This window comes from Eublepharis macularius, chromosome 4 (assembly GCF_028583425.1).
Source record: "Eublepharis macularius isolate TG4126 chromosome 4, MPM_Emac_v1.0, whole genome shotgun sequence".
In the NCBI taxonomy this organism is placed as follows: domain Eukaryota; kingdom Metazoa; phylum Chordata; class Lepidosauria; order Squamata; family Eublepharidae; genus Eublepharis; species Eublepharis macularius.
In genome coordinates this window covers 118486287-118500358 of record NC_072793.1, presented here as the reverse complement: position 1 = coordinate 118500358, position 14072 = coordinate 118486287, and the positions used below count along the sequence as shown (strand labels likewise).

The 14072-nt window shown below is 41.1% G+C and overlaps 1 protein-coding gene across 3 annotated transcripts in view; it reads right to left on the bottom strand.

Moving 5' to 3' along the window:
* APPL1 (adaptor protein, phosphotyrosine interacting with PH domain and leucine zipper 1) overlaps positions 1–14072 on the bottom strand; it is a 46372-nt gene that overhangs the window by 15877 nt on the left and 16423 nt on the right. For 2 of the 3 annotated variants that reach the window (XM_054976206.1, XM_054976207.1), the window contains exons 6-13: positions 13811–13852; positions 13030–13088; positions 11585–11731; positions 10865–10947; positions 10611–10769; positions 7631–7819; positions 5306–5348; positions 514–570 (exon numbers count right to left, since the gene is read on the bottom strand). In XM_054976206.1, coding sequence (XP_054832181.1) covers positions 514–570; positions 5306–5348; positions 7631–7819; positions 10611–10769; positions 10865–10947; positions 11585–11731; positions 13030–13088; positions 13811–13852 — 779 coding nt within the window. The remainder of the gene's footprint in view (positions 1–513; positions 571–5305; positions 5349–7630; positions 7820–10610; positions 10770–10864; positions 10948–11584; positions 11732–13029; positions 13089–13810; positions 13853–14072) is intronic. The other variant, XM_054976208.1, reaches the window with a different exon arrangement.

The window sequence follows — 14072 nt, the reverse complement described above, 5'->3', positions numbered from 1 at the left end:
CACTTGGCACATTTTGTTAATAAAAAAGCAATACATCAATGGTTTAAAATGAAAAAATCTTGAGTAATCAGGACTGTACTGTCATAATATTCCTACCAAGTTCCACCAAGTTCTTCCTTTACAAATCAATTTAGCGCTGTTAGAGTAATTTTGTGAAACCTTTTTTCATACTTATCAAATTACTACATACTGCAATTTGTATTAAATCATGTCCCTTTGACAAGGTCATCCACAAGATTCAAGTTTAATAAAGGCTTTCTGCCATCTTAGTCTTCACTATGCCAAAAACTATATGAGAGACAAGTTTCAGACATGACAATGAAATTCTGAACATAAATATCAGTTTTAAAAAGAAAGTTCACAATCCCTGCTGCAGACAACTGATTCAGAAAGCATTCCTCTTGCTCCCTCCCTCTCCATGGGATCAACAGACTGAATTTGGATATTTTGTTCTAGAGCCGACTTGACAGCGAAATTTACTCACAAAAGTTGATTTTAACATTAAAATATTACCTCTGGGTTTTCACTTAGGTATATCTGTTTAGAGATGTTGTTTATTGTACATATCCACTGAAAAAGTGAAAAAAAGTACAATTAAGTCTACAGTCATTTCTACTGGTTGCCCTATGTCATGTTATTCAAATTTCTCATCCCTTTCCTCCATGTAATTTGGTGCACCTATTAATATTTGTTTATGGGCTGGAAAGAACAATATATCAGCAGAAAATGCTGATGGTTTCAGATCTTCCCCATTTTCCCCTCCCTCCAGCAGTCGCTTCTGATAACAGAAAAGGTTTATTTCCCAGGGTTGCTGGACCTGCATGAAGTGATAGCCATGTAGGTCAGCAAACTGCAGTGAAGACGGAGTTGAACTCACCCTTCCTGACTCTTCTACCTTCTCACTAATCCACAGGGCCATTATTGCGCTTGGGTCCTGTAACTTCAGGTTATCAATCTGAGCAGGATCAGAAGGGATTGCTGGGTGGGGTGCAAAATCAGGGAAGATCTGCAATCTCTGTTCAAGCAGATTGGTGGATCCAACCCTATACATTGAAGTAGCTTATTTTTTAAAAATTCAAAAGTATTATGAAACATAAACCTGATCGCATGACAAAATGTATAATCACACCAAAAAAAAGCCATTTAATCACACCAGATAATAACATTTTGTGGTAAAAATGAGTAAATGGTTCTTATGAGTAAATGGTTCTTGTGCTGTAGGATGTAAACTTTCATAGAAACAGAGCTGGAAGGGATCCGACCCAAACGTTATCTAGTACAACCGCTTATGCAATGCAGGAAATTCACAGATATCCCACCACCACCTCCCAAAGTGGTCTCTGCTCTATGCCCAGAGGAAGGCAAAAAACCCCAGGATCCTTGGCCAATTTGGCTTGGAGGAAAATTCCTTCCTGACTCCAGGGTGGCAATTGGAATTACCCTGGGCATGTAAGAAAAGGCCACGGGAGCCTAGCACTGGCTCATCCCTTCATACCCACCCTCTCCCAATCTGCATACATTCATACTGAGTCATAGCATTAGGGATGTGTGCTTCGGGTTTCAGAAACCCGAAGCAAACCCGAATTAACCCCGATTTGGGTTGATCTGTGATTCCCGAATCGGCCCTAGCAGAGCTGGCCCGATTTGGGAAACCCGAAGAAGGGCAATCCGAAGTGATTTGGGTTGATTCGGGTTGCTCTGTGAAGACTTTTTCCCTTGCCACGACAAAAGGGAAAAACCTTCGAAGAGTTCTCTTCCTGCGGCTTTCAATTGATGGGAGGGGGAAGAGGGGAGTGAGAGAGGCAGAAGAGGGAGGGGGAGGGGTGATCAGGGAAGGGAGATTGGCTGAGAGAGCCAGTCACTGCAGCAGCAAGCAGCTCTTCCCCTCTTGATTAGGGGATTCTCTGGGAGGACTGTAATTTTTTAAAAAAATTGTTTCAAGGTGGGACTGTGATTTGAATGTGCTATTAATGCTGTTCCCAGAAATCCAAGAAATTGAATTTTTAAAAAAATATTTTTGGTTTGTGATTCTGTGGTGTGATGTTAGAATTTCACACCCATAGGGAAGCATGGAGAGTGGATGGCCTGCCAGCTCTGGGGGTGCTGGGGAATTCTGAGGAGTTTATCTTTGGTTTTGTTGGGCTGTTGGGGGGTTTATTGTGGGGTTTCTGCCTGTGGCCATGGATGCCACATTCCATGTATTTCTATTGTGGGAGTCTGGATTGTCCCACAATAAAAAGTGGGGTGGCGGTCAACTTTCTTTGGGGAACTATTACATGGCCCCGCAAAGTCCAATCTCCCTGATGCTTGGGTGATCTCCACAGGGCAGGTAGGAATAGGTCCACTGCAAGTTTGGTGCATTTTGCTTGCAAAATGCCACCCCCAGCCTCCTAGAACAGCCCACTAGTTTTCAACACATGGTTCGGTTTGGTTTGGGTTGAATTCAATGGATGATTTTCTGGAGTGAAGTTGATCCCCTTTCATCAGTTTGGCTGCACTGAGGGAGGTTGTTCATTAGTTCACTTCTAGTTGCTCACTCACTTGCTTCACTTGCTTGTATTTTAATCAATTTTTTCTTACTGTGATTCTCTGGTGTTGGAATCCACAAGGATCTATGCTTTTCAATGGGCAGATCATTTTAACTGCCCCACCCCTTTGTGGGGTGTCAGTGCCAAATTCACCCTTGCCTTCAGTACATAATGGTTCAGGTTGAATCTCTAACCCTGAAACAAGCTCCCCCTTCAAAGACTTGGTAGAAAAGATTAATTCTAAAGAGTAGCCTCTTTAATGTGCTGGGCCCATCATTATTTGAGAGAGGGCCAGAGACTATACAATCCTGGGCATGAATGTTGCCCCTGCAGATTCTCAGTCTACGTGTCTCCAGTGCTGGATCCGAGAGCACCTCTGTCACAAGAGGGTGCCCAATGAGGAACTAGATGGCCAATAAACAAGCAGAAGGCGTAATCTATCCTTAGCCCCCAACAAAAGAATCATATAGTCAATGCCACCTACAGTTTGTACCAGGAATCTGCAGAAGTTGAAGGACTCAAGGAGGATAATGACAGCCCTTCCTGCCCAGCCACCTGTGTGGGGTTGGTGGAAGACTGCATAACCAGGCAGAGATAGTTGGGACAGACACACTACATCATTTTCTTCTAACCGTGTCTGTTATGCAAGCCAGATCAATTTCCTCTTTCTATAACATCCTGGAGAGTCATGTAGTTTTGTGCCTCACTGATCTGGTATGGAAAAAAGGTGAGGGAAAGAGGGGCCTTGCATTGTCACCTCTCCAGATACTACAGAAATTAGATAGGCAGAGAGAATTCTTGCCATACTGGGCATCTGTGAAAAATCTCACCCCCGTCTCTCCCATGTCCACTGAAATAGCCCATACATTAAACATCTTGCTGTGAGGCACAGGCCAGGAGCCCACAGCCTTTGTGTTTTCACTCTTCATAGGCACCAGGTTGTTCATTAGTTCACTTCTAGTTGCTCACTCACTTGTTTCATATGGTTTTGGTGTATATTTTTAATCAAATTTTTCTTATTGTGATTCTCTGGTGTGAAGTTAGTCCTCATAGGGAATGCGGCTGAGGGGACCTTCTTTGGGGGGCCATAACATGCCACCCCATGTCCAATCTCCCTGAAACTTGGGTTGCCATGGGAGGAGGGTTGGGAGAGGGACCCGTCCATTTTGCTTCCAAAATACCACCCCCAGCCTCCTGGGAACCTTCCCCCCCCATTTTTCCCATAGGAAACAATGGAGATAGGTGGTGGCTGGGGGGATCTTCTTTGGGGGGCCATAACATGTCCCCCGAAGTCCAATCTCCCTAAAACTTGGGTGGCCATGAGAGGAGGGTTGGGAGAGGATCCCCTGCAAATTTGGTGTTATTAGGGAAGAAAATGACCCCCCGGGCCCCTGGATAGCTGGGAGCAGCATTTCCCATTGGAAACAATGGCCAAATCTTCCCTAATAATCCCAAATCGGCTTAAATACCCAAACCGGCTTGCTGCTACAGGTTTCCCCGAATTTTTTCCCGCTCTGGGTAAACCAGAAGCAGGAAACCCAAATCTTTTGGGGTTGCACACCCCTACATAGCATCATCATTGTTGTCATATGGGCATATAGCATCTTCTTAAATACCTCCAAGGAAAAAGAGCTTGCCACCTCCTGAGGAAGCCTGTTCCACTAAGGAATCATGCTATCAGGAAGTTCTTCCTAATGTTTAGCTGAAAACTATTTTGACTTAATTTGAACCTGTTGGTTCTGGTCCGGTCCAACCCTTTGGGGAAACAGAAAACAACTCTGCTCCATCCTGTGACAGTCTTTCAAATACTTGAAAAGGAGTATCATATCTTCTCTCAGTCACCTCCTCTCCAGGCTAAACACACCCAGCTCTTTAAACCTTTCCTCATAGGACTTTGTCTTCAGAACCCTCACAATCTCTGTTGCCCTCCTTTGGACACATTCCAGCTTGTCAACATCCTTCTTAAACGGTGGTGTCCAAAACTGAACACAGTACTCTAAGTGAGGTCTAACCAGAGCAGAGGAAAGGAATACCATACATTGTGTGATCTGGACACTATTGCTACAGCCTAAAATCACATTTACCTTTTTAGCTACCACATCGCACTGGTGATTCATGTTCAGTGTATGAACTAAGATCTCTAGATCCTTTTCACATGTACTACTGCCAAGACAAGTCTCCCTCATCCTATAATTATGCCTTTGATTTTACTAGCTAAATGTAGAACTTTACATTTATCTCTGTTGACTTTCATTTTGTTAGTTCTAGTCGAGTTTTCCATCCCGTCAAGATTACTTCTTGCAACATATGATGAACAGACATCCCAGTTCTATATGTATTAGTATAACACTACTATAAAGCCATGCCCTATCCTAAATGGATGCACAGCTGACAGCAAATCCCATCTTAAACACCTGCATACCAGCACGGCAATGTTAGAACCACCAAAGCCTAACCCAGTATCTTTTATGGTACTCTTTAATCAATGATAGAAAAAATGTCTCAGTTATTTGGAATTTTCCATCAGGATCAAATTTTATTTGGATGGTCCAAGTAAAAAAACTAAAACAAAATCTTATTTGGGTAACAGTTCTAGCCCTTCCAGAGAGACAACCATGCTGGTCTTAGGACTATAATAAACAATAATGATGATGATCCATGTTAGTCTGTTGGGCCAAACACAACTAAGGGTCCTGTGAACATACTTATTTCAAATAAGCTTTCATGAGTCAGAGGACCCCTTTGTGATTTTACAACTGCTTTTTTGATGAGCTTACCTCCTCATAATCTTTTTTGCTCTCTGCTTGCAAAATTGAAGACCTGGCAGAAAAAGAAAAGTAGAAAAAAATAATTGGAATTTATTTTTTTCAGAGAGGGATTTTCACACTAACACTGAATTTTATCTTTCACTTTGCTGTGTTACACATCTATGTTGAAAGGACTCGTACACATTCATTAATAATTGCTTGCCCAATTAGAATATTAGTTTATACAAGTGGAAGACCCACATTTTCATTTTCCTCCATCCCACTTCCCCTTTTCTGAAAGCCCTCATAGCCTCTCCATTTTCCTGCTTTCTTCTCTCTTTCCCACCAAACAGCTAACATATTTTTATCTGCATCCCCCTCATCTTCAGTTTACCCTCCTTCCCCCTCGGCAGTCTCTCCCCCAGCAAAGTATGGCTGGTTTGTAAGTTCCCAGTTGTGCTGGGTTCAGTTGCATGGTGAGGAGTTTACAAGGACTTGTGAGGAACACCTTACTTTTGCCATATCCCAATCCCCACACTATTTCTCTCCTCCTAGAGAGAATATCCTCACCTTTCTCTGTTTCTTTCTCCCTTCTCACCCACCAACCTACCTTTTATATGCCCTCTATTTTCAGCTATATTTACTTACTCCATTTATATAGCAACTTTCTCCCCAATGGGGACCCTAGCAGCTTACATCATTCTCCATTTTATCCTCACACCCACCCTATGAGTTATGTTAGGCTGAGTTTGTGTAACTGGCCCAAAGTCACTCAATGAGCTTTCAAGGCAGAGTGGAGATTTGAATCTGGGTGTGCCAGATCCTAATCTGAAACTATAATCACTACACCACACCACATCAGCTTTTATGGGATGGCAAGCAACCAGATCTCAGTAACTCCACATGGTAGCAAGTTACCTGGGGTTGCTGCCAAGCCTGGTCCCCATGACTTCTCTCTTAAAGGCCAAGAGAGCCCAAAAAAGAGCCCTGGCCCCTCTCCCTGGCCTTTTACTGACAGAAACCAAGACTAGAAGGCTGGCAATACTATTGTGGTTGCCTAGCAATGGCCACAGAGGACATTCATGTCTTAAAGCTAGAGGTGCTATTGTTATCATTTTGGGTTTATTAACCCTCAAATATATTTTTTTTTAGATTTCAGGTTATTGTGGGGCTTTTTCAGGTTTATAAAGAGACATCTTGTCTGTCCATTGCCACAATCTGTTAAGTATCCATAGATGGTGCCATGTTGAGAATTCGATATATGGATGATACTCAATACAAATGTCTTTTTCAAAAAATATTTAGCGCTTGCTAAATACCAAATAAATTTTCAAATTAAAAAGGCAAATTTGTAGTATTTGTATTATGGGGAACATGCCCAATGTACCCTAGGTACAGCTGTACTCTACAGACATCCACTTGCTAATACAGCAGAGTAAGGGGGATGCTAGACACCACAAAGGAGTCTATATTCTTAGGAAATTTTACCATGACTGTGAAACACATTCATCTTGTCATAAGTAGACAGACGGCAGATACAGTGAGAATAGAAAAATGCAAATGAGAAGGAGGCCCCCTCATGACCTAAGCATAGTGATGATTTGAGGAGGATAGATCATGGAGTTGGTTCCTATAAGCTTATCTGCTTAATCCTGAATGATCCCACCCCAACAAGCCACAATCACCATTCTGCAGAGCTTTTGTCCCTGCAGGTATTGCAGCATGCTCAGTAGTCAAAAGGGCCCCTTTCTTTCTGATTTGAAAAACTCAGATGAAATATGCTAGTATTCTAAACATATACACTAGTATCCCACATATGCAGCATTCCTCCTCTCTTGTGATCAAAATTCAGCTTCTGGGGGTGGGGTTATACCTGCACAGCCTTACTGGAAAAAAGTTCCACTTACCAAAGACTATCCTTTATCAAGTTAACATGTTAGCTTAATTTAATTGGTGTAAAACAATCTGAGGCTTCATTAATATCAGCACTGCCAGCTTGTTATTCCAAAGTGTAGCATATGCAACAGGTACATACTAAACAGATTTAACAATCCAAAAGTTTTATTCTGAACACATAGACTAGCATTCTTAACTTCAAAATACGTTTAACATTTCAGTGTACAGGGTAATAAAAAACAAAATCAATAACTTTATACTGATTTTATTTTACAGAAGCAGTGTTTTTACAATAACAATCAGTTTGATGGACCTGAGATTTCCCACTGTGTTGAAGGGAAAAATATTGATGTGCCCCTCCAAGACATTTCTTTAACTAGTAATCTCTGCAAAGAAACAATTAAATGGTTTGCACTGCTGCTGCTCTCCCCCACCCCCACCATGAGTATGAATACAAACTTTTTGCCGTCGAAAGATGTTATCTGAAAGCAGTATCGTCTGTCTTCACAATCCACAGCCATTACAGAACAGTTATCTATATCCATAACAAGTCCTCCAGCTACATCTCCTCGTGCCTGGCTCATTAAGTTTCCACCTTGAGTGAAATAAAACTGCCTGTCCCAACTGGAAGACACGAGCCCTGTTTTACTGAAAACAGAAAGCAGACAAACTTACTGTTGGCATACATCAGTGCCAACATCTCCTCTCCCAGAAGAATACTTATAAGAATCAAGTTATTTATCCAAGAACTTAAAAAGTCTACTGTCATAGATAATCCGGCTAGAACGAAGGCCAAATATAGGGAATATATATAACTAATTACTAACAAAGATCCCCTATGTCAAATTACACCATGAATAATCTCAACAAATCTTTTGCAAACATTACATATAATGAGATTAATTACAGTCAATTACAATTAATTACAATTCATAGCATTTCACTCCATTGGTATCCATTGGCTGGCTTGCCGCGCACTCCCTGTCCTGTGGCGCCTCAGCTCTGGAGGCGGTTGCCAGACCTGCCTCAATGGAGGAGCCGGCCCTGCTTACGTGATCTTTACTTGATCTTAACAGCCAAGATGGGCAAGGATCAAGCACACAAGTAATGGCTTTCATTACGCTGACCCTAATGAACTTGTGAAGCTGGAACAGAGAAACGCAATGGTGTAATTAATTGCAACCTGTACTGTAAGTAACAATGACTGTTATAATGTTAATTGTGGGAGGTGGAGGTGCTTATATTTGTATATTTGGAGGTTTGCTTCTTCTCATTTAGAGTTTGACTGTGCCCCTGAGGAAGCACAGCGGGAGAGTACTACATGCAAAACGGAAGCGATGGTTGTTGTGGGTTTTCCGGGCTGTATTGCCGTGGTCTTGGCATTATAGTTCCTGACGTTTCGCCAGCAGCTGTGGCTGGCATCTTCAGAGGTGTAGCACCAAAAGACAGAGATCTCTCAGTGTCCAGATCTCTGTCTTTTGGTGCTACACCTCTGAAGATGCCAGCCACAGCTGCTGGCGAAACGTCAGGAACTATAATGCCAAGACCACGGCAATACAGCCCGGAAAACCCACAACAACCATCGTTCTCCGGCCGTGAAAGCCTTCGACAATACATAAAACGGAAGCGGCTGATTGTCCGTAGGGCAGGAAAGTCGTTCGGAGGATTGTACACTACAGACAGTAGCTTTGCTTTTTGCACAGCACCTTCTGCACTTTAGTTCTCTTGTTTACAGCAATTATAGCTGATGATTTGGGAGGAGTTGGTCATTGTTCTTAGGGATGTAAATGTGTTAATTTCTTCAGACGGAACTGATGGAATGTACGCGTCTGTGGAATTGTGAAATGCTATGAATTGTAATTGACTGTAATTAATCTCGTTATAGATAATCCGGCACAATTTTGTACAACTCTTAACCAATTACTAAGTTTGAATTATGTAAAATTATCTAGAACCCTTCAGAGGAACAAAGAAGCTATTAAAAGTGAGCCTAGATGATCAGTTAGCCAAAAAGTTCTGAAGCATTGTTCTTTCGAAGTCCAAGACGACCTACCAATTTCTATAGTAAAACTTATTTACTTATGCGTTCCAGGTATAAGTGAGAATTGTTCAAGGAGAAGGAGAAGGTATGTTTAGAAGCTGTCCTTGTCTAGCTATCCTTGTCTAAGAACGGGGAAATGTTTGGCATGAATGCACAAAGAAAATCCCTTTTTATCGATACCCTTATTGAAGGACATCTAGAAATATTAAATATTAAATAAATGAGACGCTTTTCAACTTAAACACAGACTAACACCATTGTCCCTTCTCCTAAAAAGAATTTTACTTCTCTCAGGCCATTTCCACACAGATTATGTGCCCAGACTCAGTGCTGTTGGGAATCGGGGGGGGGGGGGGGTCTTGTTTCCCTATCACATTGACGTGCATTGATGCATCTCCTGGGGTTTCCCCACCTTTTCTAGTTCTCAAACCTGTTTTCTTTTTTTGCAAAGTTTTGGAAAGATCTCAATAAAACCTAGATGGTGGCCACGTGGATGGGAAAGTTCAGATCTTCCCACCCACATAGCAGCCATTACCCTAACACTGTCCCCACAGTGGCCATTTCCTCCACCACCAGAGGGCTTTCAAAAAGTTACTAATTTAATATTGAATTGTATATCATCAAGTCACAAATGACTTATAGCAACCACATGAAGTTCCACCTCAGGGTTTTAAATGCAAAAGATAAGCAGAGGTAGTTTGCCATTGCCTTCCCTGCATAGCAACCTCTGTTTTCCTTGGTGGTTTCCCATCAAAGTTGTGGCCCAACCTGCTTCTGCTTAGCTTCCAAACTCTTATGAGATTGGACTAGTCTGGACTAGCAGGCTGCTGATTTAATACAGTTATATAGATATAATGTATAGTGATATAATGAAACCCAATTACAGTTTTAAAAGAAAAAATTGAAAATGCTCCAATGGCTCACAGGGAGAGGGATGGCTGCTGCTGGGGGACTGGGGTAGGGAAATATGCCAGGTGGAAGTTCCATTTCCACTGCACTGTATCAACAGCCATACTAGCAAAAGGAAGCCATGCAAGAGCATTCATGACATCATTTCACCATTTAACGGGATCATGACAGGAAATCGCGCTATGAAGATGCTGTCGTGCTGTGAGTTTTGCGTGATTTTCTGGGGGCTTATTGGCATGTGAAAACAGCCCATATGTGAAATCCACCTCATTCAAAGTATTCTGCCTTAACCCATTTCTTGCATTGCTACTAAAAGTAGCAATTAATTATTTTAAAATAGTTTATTCATAATGCCAATAGGTAAGAGGTTGGAGACATACAGCTAGAAGACATACAGGAAATAATCTAACTATTTTAATATGGCACAATTTGCAGAACCTGACACATTGCTAACTTAAAAGTATTTGTACTTTGAAAATTGGTTCTCACTTTCTTGCATTAAGATAGCCAGCTTTCCGAGTAAGGTTCCGTTGGCTAGGAAATTTTGTAGTGTCAGGGTCAGGCAAATACAGTGGGTCACTGGCTACCTCCAAGTCTTCGATAGTCTGCTGCATAGTCTCTACTTCACGATCCATTTCCCTGCGAACACTAAAAAGTACAGGACAAAGGTTCAGTGCCTCATGTGACCGCAGATAATGGCTAAAAAGAGAGAACTATTCATTTTATAGATAAAATTAACTTACTCCTGTACACTTGTTCCAATGTTTGTTAAAAAATCTTCCAGCTGTTCAGTAAGATTTTCTGATCCCATCTTGAAGAAGCTTATCTTTTAGAATAAAGAATACAGTAATTTAGCCGCAAATTATTAAATTCTTCTCATACACCTAATTTGTGTTTCTATTTTGAAGTACGTGTTAAGAAATTTATAGGCATAATTCAAGAAATCAGTTCAGTTGTATTTTACAATTAACAAACATTAAGAGAGAGCAGAGAGGAAAACGTGCATTTTACCACTAACACCATGTCTAAGATACTCAGTTGTACAAACATTTCCCATATTGCAAGCAATTTTTCACTGCTCACTGTAAGGAGAGACAGCTTCTTCTGGACAAGCTGTAGTGGATTTAAGACCTATGTCAATATGCTCTCTCTTGGTCCATCTTACAGCTTCTAAGAAAGCTCTCATCCTCCCATCAAGTACTTTTGAAGTGCATTGTTAGAAGGGAGCATTAATATCTCTTTTAAAAAGGAGAGCAGAGTATGATGACGGTTGTTGAACGATCTATGGATAGCTGAAAAAAATTTTCCTGCAAAGCCTAGGTAGGCCAAATATGGCCTACAGGACCTTATTGTCTACTGATGTTAGACTACATTTATTAAGACGTGCATTTGATGTCTCTCTTATTTAAACAAATCTTACATGCACATTTATTTTTAGAACTCCAGCTTTCTAAGACATTCACCTGAGCTTGCATATATCCTAATAAAGGTTCTAACATAGCAATTTTCTTCTTGTACTGGAGAGTATTTAATGCACAGAAATAATGCATCATAGTCTGATGCTGTTTCTTCCTGGAAGTATACACGTCTTCTGTAATTTCGTATTTGACCTAAAGAAAAGAAGAACTCTGTTTCAAGGCACAGGAAACGATATCAGTGAATGTTTATATTATGCAAGAGAGCAGACATGTGTTGCAATTAAATAAATATGTACTATTTATGACAATCTGGTTTCTTTTTGATTATCTCAGAGTTTAAAAATACAACATTCCAATTTTTTTCAGGATTAATACGTTCTTCTCCCTACTAGAGATGGGCACGAACCTAATTACGACCCCAAAACCCCCACGAAACAGGCTGGTTCGTGGTTGGCGAACCAGAGTTCGTGGAAGCTCTTTTCACAGAACTTCCACAAACTTTATACTGGTTCGTTAGGTCGTATTACAGGGGCAGTTTAAATGGCCAAATGGACATTTAAACTGCCCCTTTAAGGGGTTTGGGCAGTTTAAACTATCAGCTGGCAGTCAGGGGGAATCCCTCCCTGCCGCCTGCCAGCTGATAAGGACCTGCTGCTTGCAAGATAGGAAAGGGCCCTTTAAACTGTTAAATGCCCCTTTCCCTGCCGCTGCTATGCGGCCAGAAAGTGGTATTTAAACCGCACGAACTACGAACTAGGTTGTAACTGGCTCCAGTTCTGTGCCAGTTCGTGGTTTTTGGTTCTTTAAAATCCACGAACCACGAATCTCATGGTTCGGTTTTTTGGGTTTTTTTGGTGTATGCCCATCTCTACTCCCTACTGTACGGACATACAATCATCACCTGTACAGTGGGAAGATTTTCTTCACAATACTTCCAGAACTGCCCAACAAACTTGGTGTGGAAAGCAGTGGAATATATACCATTTAAACATTATTAGATGTTGTAATCATTTTATAAATGAAACCTACAGGCTGTATTTATTGCATTTCTAGACTGCCCTCCCCGTCAGATGGGCTCAGGGCGGTGTGACAACATACAATTAATAACATGCAGTTTAAAAACAATAAAAACATTATCAACATTAAAACACTACTCCATATACAATAAAAATGTCTCATTGGCAGATATAAATATTAAAATACAGCATTTTAGGCGCAGGGCTTGGCTCAGACATCAAGCCCTGCGTCACACTTATAAGCTCCTGCATGGGTGGTGGACGGTCTTCAGTGGTATGGCTGGCGAGAGGACAGCCTAGCCCCCACCAAATTCCTGGTGGAACGTTCTCTGTCTTGCAGGCCCAGTGGAAAGATAACAAATCCCGCCAGGCCCTAGACAGAGAGTTCCACCAGATTGGAGCCAGGACCGAAAAGGCCCTGGCTCTGGTAGAGGCCAGACGTACCTCCCTTTAAAAATTAAAAATTATTCAAACCTTCTCATTCTCTCTTTTCTTTGACAAACGACTGTATCTGATGATGGCAGCATCATGATCTGCAGAAGAAAATTACATTTTTATCCTGCACTTACGAAGAGCTCATATGTACATACTATCTTAGTAGCACCAAAAAAATTCACGTTAAGAAGTGAGATACATTCTTCCTAAAAGTCAGGGTTAACTGCCCATCACAGAACTTGTTTTAACATACATGAAAATAAGTCTTAATTATAAAAAGCAGATTTTATTTTAAGCTTCTGTGCCTAAAATGTTAACATTAGTAAATATACTGACATAATCAGAATTATGATAGTACATAAACAACCAGTCATTCTATAAATATTTTCACAGATCAGGTAACGAAGAAATCATCTGAGACTCTAATGCACTGATTACATTTCATGAATGTTTTTTCCTTTTTCCAATATACAAGATGAAGGAAACTCCCTCCCTCATCAAGGATTTGCTATGCATTTCTTACAGCTACCTCGTTTAAAATTTGCTGTTTCTCAAATTGGGAGGCCAAGGGATAATTATTCCTACTGACAAATCAGCAAACAAACTATGTAATACTAATAAGAGTTACTTCCTCCAACAGCCTTAAAAGGCATTAAGATTGCACTGTTTCTTGAGTCAGAAATGGGGGAGGGGGTGTTGCTGCTGCTGCTGTTTCAAGTGCACTTAAAAATAATAAAACACAAAACTTGTAAATTCTGAGTACATACAGTCCAAGCACAGATAATATACAAAAGGAAATTTATCTTTAAGGTATGCTTACCATTGCTTGAGATCTGGAATACTTCTTTTAAAGTCAGTATCTCTGAAATGCACATATATTATTTAAGGTACAGCACAGTATTAGTGCGGTTTTGCTGATAAACAGTACCAACAGAGTTGATTCACTGATTTCAGGCTTCTGTCACTACCAAGGAGGCCCACCTAGCCTCGACTAGAGCCAGGGCCTTTTTGGTCCTGGCTCCCACCTGGTGGAATGCTCTGTCTGCTGAAATCAGGGCCCAGCAGAACTTACTATCTTTTCA